Source organism: Mycteria americana, chromosome 2 (assembly GCF_035582795.1).
Source record: "Mycteria americana isolate JAX WOST 10 ecotype Jacksonville Zoo and Gardens chromosome 2, USCA_MyAme_1.0, whole genome shotgun sequence".
Classification (NCBI taxonomy): Eukaryota; Metazoa; Chordata; class Aves; order Ciconiiformes; family Ciconiidae; genus Mycteria; species Mycteria americana.
This window is the reverse complement of record NC_134366.1, coordinates 118,737,741-118,761,784: the sequence shown is the minus strand read 5'-3', so window position 1 is coordinate 118,761,784 and position 24,044 is coordinate 118,737,741. Positions and strand designations below refer to the sequence as shown.

The following is a 24,044-nucleotide window of genomic DNA, read 5'->3' as shown; positions in this document are numbered from 1 at the left end:
ACGTTTGTCTTGATTAAGAGCAGTAGTTCACACAGCTGATAACACAAGATGTTTCACTAGGGATGGCAGATCAAGGGAAGTACTATGCACGCCAACACAGTGCAGCTACAAAGGCATTCTGCAGCTGTGCTATGTAAAAGGGAGGGGCTTCTGGAGACAAGGGGAAGAAACTAATGTAGGCATAGCAATTAACCAACTGATAATTTTTGTTAGTCCAAACAGTAGTTGTTATAAAATACTGAAGGAACCATATTTTTAAAGTTACTGATAGATATTATTATTAAATCTTAACATCTGCTGCAGAAGGCATTGCTCATGAGACTCCTTCCCCGTTATCTCAGCTGCTGGTTGTGAACACCTACCAGCACACACTGAAATCCTGGAACTGCATGCTACTGGTGCTGATGCACAAGGATCAGAACGCTGTATCACACTGCCATGCTACACCTGTAGCCTGTGGTTTTTTAGAAAGTGAATCATCAGTATCATTCCTATATAGTGTTGTGAGAAGAAATAATATTCTACCTTGGGAAATAGTTCTTACTCCACTTACACTGGCCAGTCAGTAGCCTGCCTACTCTTCAATCTGCTTGCCACCTCACGTGATGGCCTCTGTCATCAACCTGACATGAAAGAATATAAGGTGAATGCAACTCTGTTACATGGTCACAGGTGCCACCATACCTGCTCCTGGTCAGCTGACAGTACTCAAGGTACACTAACAGAATCAAATGAAAATGAAGGCAGTTGCTTTTCAACACAGATGATCTGTACCAGCATTTGTACAGTAAGATTTTGAAAGCAAGTGAGAGAAGTTTGCCTGAACAATAAGACATTGTGCACGATGGGAATATTTGAGATTTGTGATGCCATCCTCTACCCATACTGGAGCATGATGGGAGGAGATCAGAATATAGGGGAAGTCCACACAATTAGATGGCCTTAATCAAGGTAATTTTTTAATTCTGAAAAATTCATGTTTCTGACTTGTGTAGTAAATATTAAGGAATTTAATATTAATCTGTTACACAATAACAGATTTAATATTAATTAATTAATATTAATCTGTTACACAGTAACAGATGAAAATAATCCAGTAACATGCTTGAGCATGGCAATTAAGACTACACCAAATGGAAGGGCTTTGTTTAGCTGCCTTCTCAAAATACTACACCTAAGAGCCCACCTATCTTTAGCATGTTCCAGAAGCAATCTGGAGAGTATTATTCAAGAACTCACAAGTACAGAACCACACAGATTCTTTAAGTCTTAACCACATAACACTATTTTAATAAGCAGCTGCAAAACCTTTCCCAAGTGCAGATGAACAACCCGATTTTAAGGTTGCAGCTAGGACTAACGTCAGTCTACTTCTGTAACCCCTTTTGATGCATTTATATCACGTCTGGCTTATTGGCGCAAGCAAGACACCCTCAAAAAACCTGGTTTTGTTTTGAAAACTGGGAACAGGCACAAGCGTCAAACGGCAGGCTGTGCCCGCCTGCGGGGCCGGGGGCCGCATGCCCCCCACAGAAGGCCCGGCAACTCTTTGCTTATACCCGCCGGGATATGAAGCGCCGGGAGGGAGCAGCAGGCGGGTGCGGATGGGGACTCTGCCTGCGGGCAAAGCGAGGCGCGGGAGGAAGCACTGACCAGGCCACCAGGCGCGGCGGGCTCCTCTTCCCATAGCCTCCCTACGCGGGTGCCCCGAAGGCGAACAGTCCCCCCAGGCTCTCCGGCACCGCGCCTCGCGCACCTGCTCCCAGGGGCTTCTCCCAGAAGCTGCGGGCCTTTTAACTGCAGCCTGCCGGTACGCCGCGCTCCTCTCAGCCCCTCAGCGAGCGCGCAGGCCAGGCAATAAGGCGGCCCCTACCCGGCGGGGACAGCGGCCCCTCCTCGACCGCCCGTGCCCGCATCCCGCCGCACCCGCCTCATTTGGATGCGCCGCCGCCACCGGGCTGTGGCCACCACGCACGCGCACTGTGCCGGCTGTTAAAACTCACTGCGCCATCGCCGCCGGAAAACCCCTCCCCGGGGAGGGAGCGGCCGCCACGGGCGCGGCGGCAGAAGGGGAGTCGCGCCGGCGGCTCTAGGCCGGCTCCCCTCCCGCGGGGACTGGAACGCTCGCGTCCCCTCGCCCCGTCCCTGCCCCGCGACCAGGTGCGCCGCAGCCGGCCCGCCGCCATTTCCAGAAAGTTCCAGTGGCCGCGGCCAAGAAGAGCGCGGCTGCCCCGGCGCCTGCGCACTGCTGCGTCCTCCCGTCGCCACCCTCTTCCCTCACGCCCCCCGCCCCTGTCACCCTGCGAACCCGTTATTCCCCGCCGCCTGCGTGCGCGGGGGGACGAGGCGCTCCGCCCGCACAGCAGCGAGGAGCCCGGCGGGGGCGGGTCCGCGCCCGTCCTCCTCGGGACGGGGAACGGAGCAGTGCAGGGACGCTGCCCCCCCCGCCTTTCCCTCCCCAACCGCCGCCCGAGCGGTGTAACGTTCGCGGCAGCGCCTGCCTGCCCGCCCGCGTCCCGTGCCCCGTGTGAGGGCCACGTGGGCGGGGCGCGGCCAATGGGAGCTCCGCGGAGCTCTACTCCAGCAGCGACGTTGGGGAGGGGGGGGAGCGGCAGCGGCAGCGCAGGCTGAGAGGGAGGGCGAGAGCGGGCGGGGGAGGGGTGTTTTCAAACCCGACGGCCACAGCGGCCGGAGCCGGGCCTGAGCCTGAGCACCTGGGCACCGCCGGTGGCGGCGGGCGGCACCCGCTCCCCTGCCGGATCCCCGCGGCCGCGCCGCCACGGAGAGAGGAGGGGGGAAGCGGCGGGAGGAGGAGGACGCGTCCCGCCGCCGGCTCCCGGGAGAAGGTAAGGACCGGAACGCACCTCCCCACCCCTTCCCGGTGCGCGGCGGGGACCCCCGATCCCACTCGCCGCCGCGGTGCCCGCGCCCGCGGGGTGCCGCCCCCCTGTCTCTGAACGGCGGGCAGCGGGGCGTCCGGCGAGCCCTCACCCGGTGCCCGTCTCGGGGAGTGTAACCGGCTGCCCTGCCCTCCCGGGCAGCGGGCACCGCGCCTCCCCGGGGCGGCAGGCCTGTCCCCGCGCTGCCCTGCGCGGGGGCACGGCGGCGGCGGGCAGCGGCTCTCCGCTGTCAGCCTGTCAGCGCCGCGGCGGGAGCCATGGCCGCCGCTGTCACTGTCTGGCGGCCGCGCCTCTCGCCCGCCGAGCCCAGCCCCTGCCCCGCCGTCCGGCGGGGGGCACGCTTGCGGCCGGGGGGTGGCGGCGGCGGCGGGTGCAGGGGGCCGGGGCGGCGGTGCCCGCGGGAGGCAGGGCCGGGTTTGTGGGGAGGGCGGCGGCAGCGGGGCTGCACGGGCGGCCGGGGCGCGGGTGCCGAGCGCGGCATGGCGGTGTACACACACATACACACACACACGCCCCGCCGCCCCGCCTCCGTTTCGGGAATTTCGGCAGCTCCCTGCAGCCTCGGGAGTTGCTCCGCTGATTTCGGCCGGGCCGTGCCGTGCCGCCCCGCCGGGGGAGCCTGCCCTCCTCAAATCGAGACCTGGGGCGAGTGGGTGAGGCGTTTCTGGCGTCTTCCGTTAAATGCTATGGGGTGCCCGGTTGTTTTGCAGAATAATACGTTCAGCTGGCTGGTCTGCCAGTACAAGGCAGCCGCCGCTGAGGTGGAGCACAGTAACTCGCACAGCACAGGTGACACTAGGCAACAAAGGAAGGACGAGAAATGAGAGAATGCCAGGCTCAGTTGCACAGTTTTTCGTGCTAGTTCTAGCCTGACTCTCTCTCATTGCTAATATTCAGTCCTTTTTTTAAGGACTGGGTAGCTGATAAGAATTGAAAGGATTTCTATTATTTATTTATTTAAACTCCCAAATAAAATGAGGAGTTTAATAGCAGTATTATCAGCTAGAGGTCTTGTGGAAATTGCCTGGACTCTGTCACTGTATTCTATGCCTTTCTCTGTGGGCTGTGGGATGCAGGGGAAAATCTGAATTTTATACCTCTGAATTACAAGATACTTTATGGGATAAAACAGCTCTTTAATGAAGATGAGTGAGTAAGCTGTGATGCTTGTAGGAGCAAAAAGCTATCAGACAGATGTGGAACAGTTCAAATGTATTTATGTTCCAGGAAAGAAACGTTTAATCTTGGAACGCTAGGAAAGGGTGAGATCATCATGTCTATAAGAAATCATGAACTTTTATTAAAATAATTCAGTGTTATTGACATGTCATGATTTGGCGGTGGGGGTCACTTCTACTGTCTAGTTTTGAAGCAGCAAGGGTTTGGGTGTTTTTAAGTATGCAAGTTGATGGCAGCTTGGTTGTCCTCATATCTTATGTTACTCTAGGTCCTCACATCTAGGTTACTCTGGGGACATGGTGAGCTACATGTAGGTGCTGTGCAGCTGCAAAGAGCTGAGCATCCTGTGCTTTCTTTCCTTCTTCCACTGTAATCTTCTGCTGTAGTTCAGTGGGTAAGAGTCCCCAGAGCAACAGATCTTCAGAATGATGTGAGACATCAGGGCATTTCACCTGTTCTTATTATTTGAGGCTTGTGCAGATATTGGGTGCAACTTGCTTTTCTTCATTCTTCATATGGAAACTCAGGCTCTCGGCTAACCTTGCGACTTGATGAGCAGGGGACCTTAATCTCACCCTGTGTGAATTCAGTAGGTTTCTGTGCAAGCTTGAGAAACTGTCTGTTCAAATAAAATTGCAGGGTTTGAGGTATAGCAGAATACTTCATTGGGAAGGTAATGGTAAACTCATTGACTATCTGTGTCTCCCCTCCCCATACTTCTACTTTCCTGTACATGTCTTGTAGGCTAAAATATTAGGGAGTGCCAATGTTGTTCTCGGCACCCAGAGGACTATGGTAGCATTCTTGTGGTGATGTCCATTTTTTGTGTATGGTATGTGAGTCCCTTTTCTGGTTTCCTGGCTTTTCTCTGGTAATCGCTGGGTGCAGACAGTTGATCAGAGAGCCTTTGGTTCTTTTGCAAAGGTGACAGCTCAGTCTTTCAGATATAAGGATTTCTGCCTTTCCATTGCCATCTCTTTGTGTGTTCTTCTCCCACCGAGAGGATTATTCAAAATTATTTGTGAACTCTGAATACTACAGACAGCAAGCTTAGGACAGGCGTTGTGTAAGAAAGCAAGTTCTGTGCAACAAAGTTAAGTTCATTTACAGTTTCTTCCAGCAGGCTTGCACAATAGGTAACTTCTTTGAGGAAAAGGTCTTTTAATAAGCAGGCTGAATGAGTGCTTGTATGAAGCTTCAATGTTTGTTTGGCATTAGTTACAGGGGGTACTACTATGTTGCCACTTACTTTATGATTAAAAGCACAAACTGAAAATTTAATACCTGTGTTTATTAAATTAGAGGTCATCAGTCACAGTCTCAAGCAGCAGCTTCTTTTCACCATTAGACGTCTGTTTAAATTTCTACAAAACCCATAAACTGTTGCAGCTTTAACTTGACTAGATGCAAAAGTCCTGGATATCCTTTTAGCAGAAATATGGGCACCTTGAAATGGCTGAGCTAGAACTTATTCCTCAATATTGGCCATACAGATATGTGAAAACAAATCCTATTTGTTGAACTGATTTACCATGTTTAGACAATTTTAGGCTGATGAAATTTTCTGGAAGACTAGCGCAGTTGGTCCTCTTTAAAACTGGAAAAAACTATTGATCACAAACTGTGTAATGATTAACCTGCTACCACACTGTTAGTATGGACACTCAGAACAACTTACTTCTGACAAATTTGATCTTATTTTATGAAGAGGTCGTCTGGGCGTGAATGTTTGCTGTTTCTTCTCTTCCATGTTCGATTGCAGATGGAGTAGTATAAATGTTGATTGGTCATTTAGTCTCCAGATCAGACTATATTTTTTTAACTACATCATTAGACTCTACTTAGACTCTGGCGACAGATGGTATGAAATAAATATTAGCACAAACTCTATCTTGCATTTTGTGTTATGACACTGAATAGTTTTATTAACAGAATAACAGAAGTCAGAGCCCTGCTAACATCTTATTTTTTTTCTTACCAGTTCATTATTATTCCAGAACCTAGAGAAGTCTTAGAAAGTTCCTCCATAAGCTTATGGAGCCATACTTTGTATCTTACCTATGCAGTTGAGGACCTTTATTGCCACCTTGCAATAAAACCTAAACCTAACTTCTCATTTAAAGAGAGACTTGAAGCCCTTGAGAGTATGACTTTGCCTTGGCTTATTTTGGGTTATCTCCCTGGACCTGACGAAGCATCTGCTTTTATCTTTAGCAAGCAACAAATGAATAAACTCTCCTCAGTTTCATGGCTGCTACTCAGAGTGCTCTAGGTAGTGATAATGTTACAAGAGGATTGGTTTCACACTGGTTTATGCTAAGAAAAGCCATTAGCAATGTTAGAGACACAATTACAATCTATATTAGAGGTAAAAAGTAAAAATGCAAGCTGATGAGGCAGACTTGAGATATTTTCTTCCCTGCCCCTGTCATGTGCTTTCTACTTGTTCTATGTCTTGCATTCGTGAAGCTGGAAAACATCAGAGGTAGAAAGCACTTTTTTCCCCTCTCTGAGCTTCAGAATGTATTAAATGCAACAGAAACCAAGTAACACTTCGCATTTCCAGGAGCATTGTTGTGGTAGAAATCTTAGAAAGTTCCATTGCTTCGTGGTAGCAGAAACGAGCTTACTTGCATGAAGACATTTCCTATAGTTTCCCTTCTCTTTCAAAGCCTTTTGTGTAAGTCCTACTTAATAGGTGTCTGGCTTTTCAAACCTTTCAAGCTCTGATAGATAGCTTCCTTAGCTGGTTCATGGAAATATCTTCTTCTTGTGTATGTTTACTTCAAGATTGTGTGCAACAAAGAATGCTAACTGAGAGAAATCAGCTTTCTGTGGTGCTCTGCGCTGTTCGGCAACCTACTAATCTGAGTTCTTACTACTAGTTTACTGATAAAGGGAAAATGGAAAGATCATTTAGTGATACTCTCTAGAGTGAGCAATGCTAATCCATTCGTCTTCTGACTTCAAGAAGGGACAGGTGTCTTGACAACCGTATTTACCTTTTTTATATAAATAAAAAATATTGTCTTTTGTCTTGAAAGTAACTGGTTCTTTGCTTTCCAGCCCCTTCAGTTCTCCAGGTGACGTAGTAAAACATTATTGAAGGTTAATTGCAGTACTCACTGTAGTTTTACAGCTCTAAATAGTTATACTTGTATGCAAACAGTATTCTAGTTATTCTCTGTTTCCACTCCATCTGTTACCTCACTATCTCTTTTCCTCAAAAGAAAAATTATTTCCATAAAGGAACTGGCATATGATTTTTGTTCTGTTACTTTTGTGATATGTAGTGATGGCCAAGAGGTGGCAACAAAGACTGTTGAATATTTTGCATGTCTTCACAATTTAGCCAGGACAAAAACCTCAGTTATCCAGCTGGGGACCCATAGGTAAGCCTAGTGAGAAGCTCGCTTTTTTTACTGCATCTACTGTTTTAGGTCTTACTCATGAACGGTAGCACTCACAAGATTCGCCCGTGGTGAATCTTGCTGAAGTTGAAGGACTGTGAGTAGGTGTTGACAGTTCATCTGCTTTTAGCCTGTGAAGGGCCTTTGTGTGTTTTTAGGTTATGTTCCTTCTGGCAGTGCTGTAGAGAAGTTGTGGGTTTTCTTGTTTTTAGGCTGGCAAATTATCATTAGCATATGAAGATTTAAATAGAAATTACTGAGTTTCTAGTAATAATGTATAGAGTAGATTTGAAATCTCTTGTCTTGGAGATCTTTAGAAGGTTTCCAGAGGGGATGTAGATGCCTGTAGAAGGAATTTAAACTTAATTGCCAGTAGGCTTGCTTATCTTAATTTTGGCAAAATACTGATAGAAAAGCTTTTAAGTTTTTCTTTGGTAAGCACTGTGCTAATGGAATAGTCTTAGTTGACAAAGATCTACTTAGTTACATCTTTAAGGGATAACCAGGAGATCAAACGTGAAGCTTACAACTCCACTTCTCCATTTAACTTAATGGGAGTATCATATTATGCTAAACATCTGTGCAGGTGCTTCCTTTGAACCCATAGCTCATCCTAAAAAAGACTCAAGAGGAAGCACCTGTGAACATACAAGTTTTTTAGACTTGTAGATTAAAAGGGAGGACTAATGGATTTTGCAATAAGTGTCTTTGACTCCTGAGAGACAGAGTTCTTGGGCAAGCATGACTCTTTCTTGATCCTATAAAGAGGAAACCTATTCTGGGAAAGAAGAGAATCTCCTTTATTTTGAGAGGCTATCCAGAATAAAGGGAGATCCCTTCAGGCACTCTGGAAGCTTATGTATGTCTGATTCTCAGAGTAAAGAGGTGAGGTTGTTTTTCCATGTAAATGTTTATTTCGACAGCTAGGTATGTCCCTCAGTAGGAATGTGATGTTTGTAGTCTACGCAGCTGTCTTAATGATAAGATTTAACTTGAGTATGACATCAGTACTCGCAAGCTGCCCAGGTTCTTCTAGCCACCTATGTAAGTCTTTGTTGGAATAAATGCTGTCCTGACTACATACCATAAGTTGCTGGAGAATATAGAAGACTTAAACTTTTTCATATGCTGAACGTGTCACCAGGAGAGAACTGGCAGTAGGCATGCTGCTGCTGAGGTAAAGAACATCTGCATTTTTAATTCATGGAACAGAATCATAGACTAGTTGAGATTAGAAGGCACCTCTGGAGGTCATCTAGGCCACCCCCCTGCTCAGAGCAGGGTCAGCTAGAGCAGGTTGCTTATAGGCATGACCAGTCGAACCTGGAATTCACTCCAGTAATGTGACTAAAATGCTACGAAGTTCTAATTTTAGGTAGTCTGTTGGGATTCCATGCTGAACCTGTTGCTGAAGGCTTGATAAATTGTAAAACTGTCAAACTTTTTTTTTTTCTTTCAGATGTGGAATAGAAATGTTTTTCAACTGTTGTAGGTAATATGTTTTTCCTGACTAATTTCATTTTTAATAGTCAAAGGATGCATTCTTCTTGTACTGCCTGTGTGTGGTAGTCTTGTAAAGCTGTGGTGCATTCTACTAAGTTCTGCTATACCGATCTTAATGAAGTTTTTTGTTTTGTTTTTTAATTTTAATTTAAATGACTAATTAACTGGTTACATAAATAAGACTTCTTTGCACTTTATCTTGCTTATTAAAAATGCAGTTTCTGAATTTTTTTTTTTTAAGATAGAAAAGACAAATACATGAATGTGTCTTCTACGTTGTTTGTACTGGAATTTAGTTGAAGAAAGTCTCTTCCAGCGCCTGCAACTCAGAGTAAGCTTGTGAGTGAGAAACTGAAAGTGAAACGACCTTATTTTCTACTGCCGAAGGAGAAATATGAAAAGTAGCTAAAGCATAAATATTAATAAGAGCAATTCAGAAATTATCATTTGAATATTGATAACATCTGAAAGGAAACGTATGATATTTTTGATCTTGCAGAATTCCTTTCAAGGAGAAAAAACAATTATTTATTCAACCAGTTGTCTTTGTACTCTCGTCATTCTGTTTGTTTCTTTCCAGTGCTTCCTTGCAGAACAGCCAGCCATATGTAAAACCAATAATGCTAGTATCTTCCATGAAAAGACAAAGGGTTAATCTGAGAGTAGAGAAATGCACTTGAGAATAAGACGATACTGACAAACATCCTTCAGATTCATCTTGAATTCTGGCACTGGTTGCAGTTCCTTAGTGGCCCACATGGAGGAATGCTCTAGAAGCAGTATATGTGGTTCAGAAGGAATGATGCCCCTTAACACTATGGGAGCGATTCCTGCCCAGCTGAAATGGGAGTCAATGTCTGACTTCTGGAAGACAGGTTATCACCATTTTGGGGAGAGAGAATGCTTTTTTTGTTTGTTTCTGTTTGTTGTTAATGCCAGGAGTTAACCCTGTTCTTAAATGTACGTTTCTTACATCTTGTCCCTCGCAATTTGGGGCAGGGGATGTGTACCTATATGCATAAAAAGAAGCTTCAACACAAATCTCTTAGAATCAGGGAGGATTTTCTGCTTTTAAATAACTCCTAACCATTCTCTGATAAAAATGTCATCTGGTTTATGTTATGCAAGTTCCATAAAGTTTCAGCTTTGGTATTTACCATGTTTTGGTATTCAGCTGTTTCATTTAAAATTAGTTTTGTCATAAAATATTAATTTAAATGCTTTGAATGCAGCACTTTTCTTGGGTATTAAGAGGAAATTGTATGAGAAAATAGAGAAATAATGGTGATAGAATGATCTGCCTTTTTTTTTTTAAACAGCAAGATAGTACTGGCTTGTTGGTGAAGATTCTGCCATTCTTGAACAGTCTGGTATGCCACTATGATATCAAATGTCCTAGTGTTTTATGCTTTTGTATAAAAACTGGAGTTTTTCCAATCCTGTTGGGAAAATTATTAATTAATTACTTAAGACTGTGGTTTTGCAAGTTCCTTTGTAACATATGTATCCAGTCCATATGCTTCACTATTAAGCAAGCCCACAGCCCTTCAAATGCTTCTCTGAAATAATGGATAATTCTGTAATCTTAAATTGGTAGGACTTCTGTTCTGAAGTTTATCCTGAATATAAATATCTGTACAATTGAGGTGTAAATCAGAGAGTACCTATTGTAAAGACAGTCCCCTGGCCCTGTGTATTTCTTTTACTAAACAACTAACATTTAGGGTTTCAGACTTGAGAAGCTATTTCTGTTCAAAAATAAAAGTGAAGAAATCGTAGTATTTGATCTTATTTTTTTTTCTTCAGGTACCTTCTTATAGAGTGCTTCCCTGTTTCTGCTGTCTGTTTATATCAAATCTTCTATTGGGATCCCTGCTGCAAAGCACCATCTTCCCCACTTGCCTGTTTTCAGGGTTGTAGCACCTGGTCAGTTTAGGCCATGTTTGTCAACATTGCTTTTCACTATAAATGACATTATGTAAACAAATTAATTCCCATAGCATCTCTTTTGAAGTCAGGAAGGAGTTCAGTGTCCTAGAGACGTTCAAGAGTCAACTGGGAAAGAATTCATCCCCTCCCTACTTCTTTTGTTTCATACCTTTTCTCAGCATCTTACAGGGTCTTTAGAGGCAGCCTCTTGGTGTTGTCTTTTGGATGGGGCTTGACACAGATGGGTTTACCCAGGTTTTGCATCCATGAATCTAACTGATTCTTTGAGAGTGTCCTGTCCTTTGAAAATTACACCTTTTTGGATAGTTGGACTTCAATACTTAGTATACTACTGTGAGGTGTTAAAGTAGAAGTAGAGCCTAGCGCACTCATTTTCTTTAGTTCTTCCATGTTCAGTTATCTATGTGGAAGAACATTAAAGGTCATTTATAGATAGCTGGGATCCTTTTGTTTCTTTTCCTCTGTCATGTTCTATTAATAATTTTTAGCTCTTATATGCCAAGCAAGGCTAGATTGTTTGGCATAGCACCTGCAAGGATATTTTGACAAAATGTTAGCTTTTATGGTTTTTCAGTGCCTTGGCAAGACATAAACAGGAATTAATTCCATATAAGTTTAGAAGTCTGATATCAACAAGCTGCTTTTATTTTTCCGTAATCTTGATGTGTGGAGTGACATTTGCAGTGGGAGGATCTCAGAATCTATTTGAGACTGGAAACTTTAGAGAAAGTAAAGGAAGGAAATGGGAGCGTGTTGCAAAAGAAGTGAAACAAGTTGTTCTTGTCTGTATTTGCACACCTTCTTGCTGTATACTACAATGTCACTAACCTTTATGTTCTGCTGTGTCAGAAATGCTGTCTGCCATGTATTGGAGTAGCACTGCTCATTTGCCATTCTGCAGATAGAAGAATGGGATCACGAGTTGATGGTTTTGAGTTGGGATTGCACTTTAAATAATGAATGGGATGGATCTCTGGGGATAAATTGCAGTTGTGTGGTCCAGGATGCTGCTCCAAGAGGAGTTCTATTGCAGAAGTTGAAATAAGTTCTCTAACTTAGGAGGAGGTTGCGGGAAGAGAAAAGAGGGTCCCATGTTGAAGGAAGTTGAGTACTGACCCTGAAAAGTACCCATTTTTCAGTCCGTTTTGGAATTCGTGTAAGATGCAGACTTTTTATGAGCATTTGCCAAGTGTTTTCCTCACTTGTGGGTAACTACTTTGAGACCATTTTACCTTTTTCCTTCTGCAGTGGTAGGGAAGAAGAGTTGCTTGCAGAAATTGAAACCGAAGTCACTATTAGCTATGGTCTCACCAAGTATAAAGTACTGTCTAACATGAAATAATCTGAAAAATAAAGTCCATAATGTAGCATGGGTATGGCAGATTGGTCAAACTCTTGACCTCGTTATTTCTGTGAACTTAAGTTGCCATCTGTAAAATGAAGGAAGTAATGAATTCTCATTTTCCAGCAATATTGTGAAAATAAATTAGTGTCTGTGAAAGGAGGGGGAGCCTAACCCTTATTATTCCCAGTTTTGATTTACGGATAGTTAGTTCTGTGGTGTTGTCCAGGATACGTCCTCCTTTTTATTTAGGATATTTTTTTAATTTTAAAAAAAGTGTTGTAGACATTTCCTTCTCTTTAAGAAGGTGGAAATCAAGGCAAGCGGAATCATGGTATGAGTGACAAATGGATTCTCTTTTTCTGGAAGCAAGTGAAGCCACTTGCTACTGGTGTTTCTGGTCAGTGTTTCCTCAGAGCTTCACCGGGTTGTCAAAAATTTTCATGCAGCAACAGAAGGAAGTTTCTTCAATTGCTATGAGAATTTGCCTTTGCCAGTACAAAGAGTGATCACAGAAAGTTGAAGTCTACTTTTTTGTCTTGAGTGCTAACTAAATATTTCAGCAGGAGCATTAAGGGCTAAACTAGCTTAAAAGGAATGTTCAGCAAATGAATATATTGCTTCATCATGTCCAAGGAAGTATAAATTAAATTAGAGTTGTAAGATACCCTAAAAATACCTTTTTTTTTTTTTTTTTCCACTTTCTGAAGCAAATCAGTGCCAGTGTGTTGGTTTCCTTCTGACAAGTAGATTTTTTAGTTTTAGTTAAAAGTGTGTGAGGTGAGATATGTCCAACGCTACTCCAATAGGAGTTTCAGTGCTTACTTGGTTGAGATTTATTATAAGTGTAGTTGCAAGAAAACATTACAGAAAGAAGTGCAGGTGTATTTCTAATGATGAGCTGTGACATGAAAGAGGAGCAATCTCTTGCTCAGATACAGCTGTTTTTGAAGCATGATCTATCTGTAATTTGTAAACCAGTAGTATCGTTAAAATTCAAGTCAATCCATGCAACAAATCGCAAAGGCATTTTGGGGTGCGGTATTTTCAATCGGTGAATAAGGTTTTGTAAATTAAATTTTGGGCCAAAGTTTTTTCTTATTCCACAGTGTGCTGTTTGTAAAACTCCACTGCATGATTTATAGGTGCCTACAGTTAGTCAAGAATAGGAAAGTTTGTATTTTCCATGGTTTCTTTTACCATTTTTTTTTCCCGCTCAAGTAACAAACTCAACCTGGTTTATGTAAGATACAAGAACAGCTAAAAATGTCTGACTGGATAGATAACTGAGGGACTTAGATGACCTCCAGATGTCCCTTAACTTAACTATTCTTTAATTCTATTAGCAATGAAGTTCTTGTGTTCTTTGGTAAGCATGTGTATAGTTAAAAAAAAAAAAAAAAACAAACAAAAAACCTACTAAAACTCAATCAGAAAACTCCAGATTCAGTCATGTTCTTTAATAGAGCATATTTATTAGAAAGAGGTTGACAAGTCTAGGTGCTACTATTAGCACAGAAAATAAAGTGAAGGGTATTGTGAAATATGTGGAACTTGACACTTGAAACCAAGCACAGGTAAACTCAGGCTCTTAAAACACGGATTTGAAGGCGTTCTGGGTAGGAGCCTGAGGTCCTATGTAGGCAAGTGCAACAAAACCCCTGCAAAGAGTCTTGCTTGTTTTCTGCATAGGAAAGAGTTGTATGTCCTCTCACTTTTTTGCTCTTCCTAGTAGAAATTCCTAGACTATGAGATACATTCTTTATTTTGGTAGGAAGTAGTGGTGAGTTCCAGCTGAAGCACTGGAAAATCTTTCTTGCTGCCTGTGTCGGCTGTTTTTTAGGGACTTTGTCCTAGCCCTGGGTAGTGTAGTCTAGCATATGATGAGTAGGTACTTCAGAGTATATTAAAAGCTGTTCGGGAGATTATGAGTAGTCACTGCCCATTTCTGTGTCACTATTCAAGGACAACTTTTTAAAATGGGGTTCAAATATTTTATTTTTCTTATTACAGAAAGATTTGTGCAATCCTTATATGTTTGGATCTCAAGTATCAAAACATTTCAAGTTAAAATGTAGAAATACTCTGTGATAGGACAGTGAGTCTAGTAGTCCATTCCATATATTAGCTAGGATCTGAGGATAAAATACACATATCCAGGTTATCTCATGGTATATATTTCTGACAGGTGTGTTTTATGTTAGGCTGTTGTTTTGTTTTCTTTGATTTTTAGTGTATCCTCTAAAATCTGGTAGGGAGAATTGCTGCAGGGGAGGGGTAAGGCACTTTTTCTGAGGTTGCACAATAGGTATAGCAAAGAAAGGAGTAGAACTGATCTCAGCATTGCGTGTTCTAGCCACAAAGTCATCTCGAGTATTGTGCAAATCTTAAAGGAAAATTGTAATAAAAAAGAATTCCTCACTTCTGGACCAAAAGTGTTTTGTCATATTTTATCATCAAATGCTGTAAAATCTGCCAAATTTGTGACTCATGTCCATGCTGGGTACTGCATTTGCACTTAATACCACAACAGACTGTTGCCTTAGGCACCGTTAGTTTGAGACTGTGTTGGAGCTTAGTTCTTTCATCGTAACTTTGACACTGGGATCTGCGTGGACTGAACTGTTGCAATCATGTGTGAAAAGAGCTTGTGAATATTTTCCAAATAAAAATGTTCTTGTCACCTTTCATTTGTCAAAGCCACTGCATGTATCATTCAGGCACTGTTCTCTCCAACATACTAAATTGGTATGCTACCTAAAGCCAGTAGTATTTAGTAATTTGTTTGCTGGTTACTGCTGGAGAACTGAATTGCAAATACAATGAGACACCATGGAGTGCGGGGCAAAAAGTGCCTGGTTAATTGTTCTGTCCATTGTATTTGATGGTATTTTAGTGCCCACCACATACAGGAAGTGGTGATGGTAAAAATTTAGTCTTAAATAGCATAACATAGACAAATAGCCTCTTATTTCATCTTTTCTTATGCAAAATGTGTTTTCCTTTAAGCTTGTGAAGGATAATATGCTTCTAGCCTGCAGCAGGAGGCAGGCTTGCCAGTAGGGATGTACTGCAGTGTATGTTTAGTCCGTTATAGCTGCATATGTCTAATGTATTACCAGCTTTTGGAAAAAAATGTTTTACTATGTAGATCTCATAGCTACTCAACTTTGACTTTAGCACCCTGGGAGTTAAGTTGTTCAGTAATCCTACTTAGCAGTGACATGCATTCTGGACTCCAGCAGCACCCTCGGTTGCGAAATGATTGGGAGGAAGCCTTTTTTTGGGATCCATGTAACACTGTTTTCATAGGACTCTGCACAAGAAACCTAAAACTATTTTTGCTCAAATGAAGCCTTTAGTAGCCCTTTCATTGCAGCAGTTTATTTGTTTTGACGGTTGGACTAGATGATCTTAGAGGTCTTTTCCAACCTTAATGATTCCATGATTTTTACAATGAAGACGATAATTATAGAATAGCTGTGTTTATATAGTCCTCTGCAATGAAGACCTTGCTACAAAGACTAATATTTTTGTGGCTACAATCGCTCTGAAATTTTGAAATTTCAGAACAATATTTTGTGTAATGTTCTCATGAGATTTTTAAGTGTATGCCCTGGGCAATGTCCCATCCTTTACCATCATTTTGACATTCTCATGAGATATCAGCAGCGTTTAAGACTTTGTTTCTACAAGTATGTCTGTCCAAGGAGGTAATGGAAAACTGACCGCAGTAGTAAGCTTGTCATTCTCCATTAAAACTAAAAGGAGATGGAATGCTCGTGCTTTTTTACAGGGCCACAGGAATGGCAAGACTAAAGAATTTTGGTTTGTATTCCGTATTCTGGGGAAAAAATTCTTGTGTGTTGATCATGGAGTCTCCTGCACTTTCCTCCCAAGCACAATCCCTTCTTACCTGTCCTCTCAAGTTTCTGTCTCTGCTGCTTCCTCATCACAGTCACGTTCTCTCATTTAGCTAATCTGAAGCTTTACTCCTCACAGGCATACTTCTGTGTGGGAAATATCAGGTAAAAATATAGATGTTCTTTTCACACATGCGATGTTTAAATTCCCAAGCCAGAAAAGCCCAGCTCTGTACTACTGGACTTTACTACCCTCCTACTGCATATTGTACCTGAATGATCTCTTTCCGTACAGTCCCAAATTCCTGGTCTTGTGCCTCTTAGCATGTCCCCAACCTCTAACCAAAACGTCCCAAATAATCTCTCACTCTGTCTCAAGCCCTTTTTTCTTACTGGATGCTGCAGGTGAGAAGGTAAATGCTGCTCTGATAACACATGCGTTGCAGTCTGACCGGGAGCTGTTTCATTGTATAGCAGTAGGTTATGGTTGAGTAACTATCTGTATAGAAGCACTGAGTTCTGTAAGAAGAAAAAAAAAATTGACAATGCCGCTACATCTCCCATCACAACGTTTCATGTAGCACTAGTAATGCTGGAGTTTGTTAACTTCTCTTTTGGAAAGAAATTGCTTCTCTAAGTTGTTTGCTGAAGGATGCTTTTATTGTGAAATAAAATACTGAAGTCATTTGCACTTTCCTGATAAGAAGAAAAAAGAACCCAAAGAGTGTTAAACTTAGTTAAATGAACATCTTTTTGCTAATATCTTTTTGCCTAAACTCTGCTCCTTAAGGTATTTAAAAAGCCCAATTTTCTGTGCATTTTGGTCCTTTGTACTATACCCATTCCCTTTCTCCCAGTGCATTAATCTCAGTTGCCTTTGACACTCCCACCAGAATACAGATAACTTTTGGCATGGCTGGGTGGGAGCTACCTACATATGTCTTAATTAGCCAGTATGTACATACGGGTTGGCCAGCTGGCTTTCTCTGAACAGAATATGTAATGTTGGCTTTTGCCTGCCTTTCCCTCAGTTCAGCTGTTCTTAGACATCTCTGTCTTATACTCATCCACCAACTTTTTTTTCCTTTCCATAATAGACTCTTAATAGCTTTGAGATCTAGGTGATACCAGTCATTTCTAAATAAACTTGGAAGAGACTAAGTCTTGGGGGTGGGAGGGAGGAGATTGCTAAGAGCAAATCAGTGTCCTAGTTTGAATCAGGAATACACTTTTAGAGTGACTATCCTTATCTCTCCTCACTGTAGTTTAGTTTGCTCTATGCAGTGGCTTCAGAGCTTGATTCCTCCTGTTTTAAGCTGAGAGATGTGTTCAGGAATGTGCTCCAACCTTTAATGTGTTTAGTACATGGGACTGCACTAGAACTAGTCCAGAGCAAAACTGCTAAATGTGACTAGTGTAAATTCTGAATTTTTGTTACCAGCTGTTCTACTCTACAGCTCTGCTCTTGATAGTTCTGTACTTCTTGCTAATGTAGATGTAGCCTTAGCTGTCACTTTTGTAAGTTTAATTTTAGCAAAACATTCTGAGGCACTCCTGTCAAATACTTATAGCAGAAATTTTGTACAGTCAATTCACTGTTTCCCAGTCTGGAATAAAGCCCTATTGGAAGAGAGGGATATTTTTCTTTGTTGGTTTGTTTTTTTTTTTCCTCTGCAGATGAAATAAGATATGGGAAATATAGAAGAACAGAAGTAGTTGAGAAGATTGCCTTATGCTAAATCCCCTGCTTCTTAAATGCAAATGCATTCTAGAGCTCAAGGATAAATGCAATATCTTGGAAATTAACCCATCTATTACTAATATTCTCATAGAATTTCAGTCTTGTGCCCCATTGATTTGTTGTAATAGCAGTCCTAATAACCTTCAAGATCAACTAATATAATAACCTTCAAGATCAACTGTACAACAGGGCTACTAAAGAAAACCTTCCCTAAGCACTGTGTAACTTTTTGCTGTATGTGTCATGGGGAAGACATGTAGGAATAAGAAGGTAAGCATGCACTGTAAACCAGAAAGGAAACAAGTAGTTCTGTGAGCACCAGAACTAGGGATGCTTAATTTCTTATAGATTTATGTCTTATGGTTGATTGACTCTGGTAATGTGCAGGTCCTAACTGAAACTTCCCCTGTGACCAGGGGAAAAGAAGGAAAGTGGTTTATAAAGGCCATCTTATTTGGAGTTTTCTTACATGCAATATGGCATGAAGCTCATATTGAAACTTTCCCTCGGGGAAGACAGTGACAGATTGTTGTTGTTGTTGTTGTTATCCACCAGCCACCTTTTTCCATGAAATTTGTGAGTGCTTAATATATTTGAAAACTTTTCTCTGCTGTCAAATTTAAAGAAAATCCATCTACAGGCTTGAAAGTCATTGATGAATCATACATATGCATGTAACACAGACACCTGGGCCTCGGTTTCTCAGGAGGCTGGGCTGAAAGCAAAAACTCATATAAAGGGATTGAATGACAGTGGCAGCGGCGCTGTTGGAGTACTGCATGAATTCTCTGGTTTTTTACATAGGTGAAGGCATGCCCTTTCATTAGTGCTAGATGTAAGCTTATACAAATTAACACAGTAACGTGTTGGTATTAGAGATTTATTATATGCCTAATTTTCTGTAGCTAGTTATTTGTGAAATTCTGCTGGTTTTTGAGGTTTTGGGCTGGTTTTTTTGTGAAATAATCCTAGCTTTTTATATCACTGCCTGTAGATCTGTCAAAATGCTTACCTTTGTTACCTGAAGGAGAAAACAGAATTTTTTAGTTCCTTTAGGTGAAAAATGAGAGAAAAGTTTAACAGTATTTCAAATAATAGGACATTCATAACTGATAACGAATGTGCAGGAAAGACATCCAAACATAAAATCAGAATATCTGATTTTGTTACATGCAGAGAAGTTTCTTTAGTAGGAAGCAGATTCTATGTTTTATTGAAAAGCATGAAATAGATCAGTTTGTTAGAGAGAAAGCACAGCTGTGCCTGTTTGTCAGATGAAAAGTGATGGCGCTGCTTGTTGTGACAGAGGAGAATAATTTGAATGCAAAGAGTTTAACTTTTAATTTAGTGTTCTGGTGATTTGAAATATGCCATCAAGACTCCCTGATAAACTAGTAATTGCATTAAGAAACAGCCCTGAAGGAAACTCAAAGCAGACAGATCTAGGTTTCCCTGGAAGAACCTGCTAATGTTCTACATTTTCACTTTGAATGCAAATGTTTGTTGACTGTATTCAGAACAAGAGTTGAAATGGCACTGAACTGCAGGTAAATGGAAATAAAGTTAAAATGTCAGTAAAATCACTTCTTCAGGTTAGAATTTTATTGTAATATATACTATGTGGTCATGGGTTGAATAGTTTGCTTACATTTCTGGACCATAGTGATATCTTATGAAATAAAAAAATCTATGAATTATGAAAAACGTTTTTTTTCTCAAGTATTTGAAGCTGATTTTCTCAAGTATTTATGTCTGTTCGAAAAGTATTTCACACAGGGATTGTGAAATATCAACCTGGCACATAAAACATGTAATGGAAATACTGCCATGTGTCAGTGTGATAGTTGGCATGGTTCTGCTTTAATAATCCAGTATGTGATATTCAGTTTTAGTGAACTTCCAAAGCAGTTTTCTCTTCAAAATGTAATTGGCTTGGAGTCAAGAATTGAATGAATTCACATTTAATTTTAATTAATTTTCATCATGTGGTGAAGAAAATTGAAACATCCTATGCTTTCTGTTTTAATTTACTTATATTCGTGTATTATTTGTGCTAACTTTATTATTTAAAAATACCTTTAGTTTAAATTTCTTTTGCAAATGTTTTCATCATCCTCTTGCCCCTATACAATACCTGTTGCTTGAATTTTTTTGTCTACCGTTTTTAAAAATAAACTATTTCTGTTCAGTAAGACTTGAAAGGACATGCAGGGAGTCTGGGCCTTTTGTGAATGAGGAACTCTTGTTCAGTTAATGTGGTTTAGCCCCTACTGGTGAGACAATAAGAGGAATGGAGCCAAGCCTAAGCTAATAAATTTTACTAAGGTCATGAAGTTGGGCTTCTTACTGTCAGTACCAGAAGGGTATAGGGAATGGCATACCAAACCGGGAAAGGAAGAGAAGCAAAGCAGGAATGGCGATAGTTTCAGGGAGTCGAGTAGCAGAAAAAAAGGAAGGAAAAAAACCCAGCAGCATATGCAATAGAAATATTTTTATTAAAATAATAAAGATAAATTTCACATGTTGATCTGTTTTAAAGTAGTTGTAATCGTGATGATATATATACAATGGGAGTTGTTGCAAATGAAACTTAAAGAGAGGATTTGAGAGGCTGAGCAAAAGCAGATTTATGACTTGTGTTTTGTTTTTAAACCCATGAAAAAAGAGGTATTTGCTGCTTTGGTAATACTTTATTTATGGTGTAATCAGCACAGTAGTTGTTGTCTGTGAAGATACTAACTGCTTGCTTCTTTTAGGATTAAGAAATGTTTTTGTAAACTACAGGAAACTCATTCTAGAGTACTCTTCATTGCACCAATAACCTTTTTACTTCCCGCACCTGTTACGTAAAGCAAATAGAAAGAAAAGGCAAATAACTGTGTGCTTTGATGTCCATTAAAAATGAACAATTACTCTCTGTATCTGTAGGGCTGCATGAATCCTATTGACACTACATAAATGAAGGGAATACAGTAATGTTTCTTTTGTCTTGGGTAAAAGTAGGACAGAAGGAATTTCACAATATTGCATCTTGTATCGTAGTGGGGACAAGATTCAGGTTATTGTATGTGAGACAGTTTCTAATTAAGCTCTTCCTTGTGGTTAATGTTAAAAAAAAAAAAAAATTGAGGTGTGGGGGAAAGGGAGGAAAAGAGCAGACCTTAATGCAGCATTTCCTAGTTTTTCTGAGTTTAGGATTAAGCATTTTGAACTTTCCTTCCCCTCTTGTTCTTCCCCTCCTGTTCTGGAAAAATAAGAAAGTAAGATGTTACTTTGTTGTATACAATGGTATTAATCTTAGCCAAGTCTTCTGTAAGGGAATTTCCCATAGTTTAGGTCTTGTGGGGGATGGATGGAGGGGTGGAGGGGGTGTGTGTGTAGAAATTTGTTTGAATATGAAAGTTTTGTGTGTCAGGTCTAGTGTGTAAAAGAGTTTTCTCAAAGTCATCTGCCAGAGAGAAAATACCAGTCTCTGTCAGTTACCTGTGTCAAACCAAAATAGTGGCCCTGGTCCTATAACAGCAACGAATTCACTAAGCGGTGATCCCAAAATCTAACTGTAAAGCAACAATAGAAGTGTCACACCTGAAACGACATCAAGCTGAGACATAAAATTACAACAAGACTCAATAAGACTGTGATCACATCAATTCAAAAAAACCCATAAAACATCACCAGCTTTAGAGTGATGTCAAATGCAATTTTTTCTTTTCACGTGACCTCTCCTCGCAGGCACTCTTACAAGAAGAGTTGGCTCTTCATTCTGTGGAAGAGGCAAGTCAAGCGAACAAGTGAGTTCAGCAAATTACTTTTTTGGGATTTTTGGTTATGACACTGTTCCTGCTCTAAGCCATGTTTTTGTGTTAGATTTCTTGGTTTTCACCCTCAGCTGGAATTGGCTTCTGAGTCTTGGCTAAGCCACAAATCTCTTAATGTATTTTGGGATTTATGAGGATGTATGTAGTGGCCTGCCACCACATTTGTCTGTTAACCAGCCTGAGCAGAGTGAATGAGCATCTCCAGTGCACCTTTGGAGACGTGAAGGTGATGGCTCATGAGCTTCTCCAAGTCAAATGAGAGTTCTTGTTACAAATTTCTTAGTTAGCTTTCTAGTATTATCTGCCATGTGTTCTTCTATGCTCTTTTATTTATGCACTGTAGCGAGCTGAGTTTGCCTTGCTGATTCCTGTCTCATTTTAGCTCCTGTCTTGGCAGTTGCCTGAACCATAGAATATGGAGAGAGGCATTAGTTCTCTGTTCCTTGTTTATTATTTAGAATTGATACTGTTTGCAGTCTTCTGTTGCTGAACTCGCTTACCATAGTACTTAATGGTTTGTGTAGTAAAAATTCTGGTGTGCTGGCAAGATATTTTGGCCTGTTTGTTTGTCTTAACTTTTTTTCCTTGTAGTAAGAACTTTGTAGTTCTTAATAAGATGCTAAATAAATACTACTAAAAAGCACTAGACTGTATTGCTGGCAGTGTTGAAAGTGTAGAGCAGTCTTCTGCTATGCTCCTGACATGAGTTTTTAGGACAACTTGACTTTCCCTGGTAGGTATAGCCGTTTGACTCGATGATCTTAAAGGTCTTTTCCAACCTAAATGATTCTGTGTATTGAAAATACTTTGCTTCTTTTGAAGTAGAAAAGTGGAATAAAAACTAACATGGAAAAATCAAAATTCTATTATGTGAATCTGTAATGACACTTACTTGATGTACCCTGGAGATGAAACACCACAGAGCTATTAGAGCTTTATATACATATATATAGGAATGGCTTATGTAATTAATTTGCTGGACAGTGGCAATTCAGGTTTCTAGTTCCAGGTCTAACGTTTAGAAGATTTGTCTTCTAACATATACGTCTTGTTCCAACAAATAGGATAGCAAATCACCAAGATTTGACCTTCTTTCCATAATATTTTGGGTAGACAATATTTTCATTTCCCAGGCTAGAAAGCTTAATTTCTCTTCACACTGTTGCTAGAAATGATCTTGTGCATCCTCCCGGTCTTATTACCTATAAAATTAAGTGAGATACTGAACCAACAAACCATCAAATACCCAAAAGTGTTAAGTCTGCCAAAGAGGTAAGTTAGAGGGATGAGGCAGTTCAGCAACTGATGAACTGGTGGTTTTCTGATGACACTGTCCCCAGTAGTAGCTGCGTTAGACCTTTTGGGCTTTCACACCAAGGTCTGAGCTGCAGATGAGTGGGATGCTTGAAGTCGGGTGTCGTTGTTAGTCATCTTTTTTGGGGTACTGTTCAGCTCTGCTACCATCTGCAGTAACAACATTTATCCTGAAATTACACTGTAGTGTGCATATTTATATAATGTTGGTTGGTTGTTTGGTTTTTTTCAGACACACGATGAACCCACTGATACAAGATACGGCTAGCTAAACAGCTATAAAATGCCCAAATTTGGGTCTACAAAAACAGTTCAAGTTGAAAATTCTGACAGTGATAGCACCATGGTGGAAAAACCAACTGCAAGAAAGGTAACAGATTTATATTTGTGTCCATTTAATTTCAGTGAAATGAAGAGCATGTGTTCTATCATGATTTTTGTTACTGTAATGGGAAGAAATAAATATGAATCTCTATTGTGATATCTTGAGTGCAGGAAAAAAAGTAAGTTTTTATATGGCTTTAACTGTGAATTAAACCAGGGAACAGAATTTATGCCTTTTATTGTAACTTGCAACTTAATTCAAAAGGAAGCTGGACACATTGGGTTTGTTTGATGTAAGTTAGTGCATAGTTTCTATATCTTACATCGTATGAAGTCTTTATACACTCACAAGAACAATGATTCATATTTTATTTAATTTTACACTTACTCTCTGTAACAAACATATGAAACATTTCTGAAGGCCTGTGACAGAGCACAGACCAATGAACAAATACAAGTTTCTTATATTCCTTTGTAACACAGGGACTTGTTCCCTCTGTTAGGAGGACTTGAAAGCCACATGCTGCAGAAGGGTTAAGAGTAACTCCTGTACAAGGGAGTCTACTTTAAAAACTTACTTGGTGTACATTTTTAAAGTGGACTCCCTTGTACAGGGAGTTATAAAACTTTTTACAAAAAGCGTTGGAGAATGAAGGAATATGCAAGCTCCAGCAATACTGAAGGGTGGTTTGTTGTTTAT

The 24,044-nt window shown here is 41.0% G+C and overlaps 1 protein-coding gene across 3 annotated transcripts in view; it reads left to right on the top strand.

Annotated features, from left to right (window-relative positions):
- The first annotated feature begins 2,639 nt into the window (after positions 1-2,639).
- Positions 2,640-24,044, top strand: part of ANKRD12 (ankyrin repeat domain 12) — a 67,994-nt gene continuing 46,589 nt past the window's right edge. The window contains exons 1-2 of one of the 3 annotated variants that reach the window (XM_075494380.1): positions 2,640-2,846; positions 23,253-23,390. In XM_075494380.1, the coding sequence (XP_075350495.1) occupies positions 23,304-23,390 (87 nt within the window). In that variant the 5' untranslated portion in view covers positions 2,640-2,846; positions 23,253-23,303. Of the gene's footprint in view, positions 2,847-23,252; positions 23,391-24,044 lie in introns of those variants that run through there. The other 2 variants (XM_075494378.1, XM_075494381.1) reach the window with 2 other exon arrangements.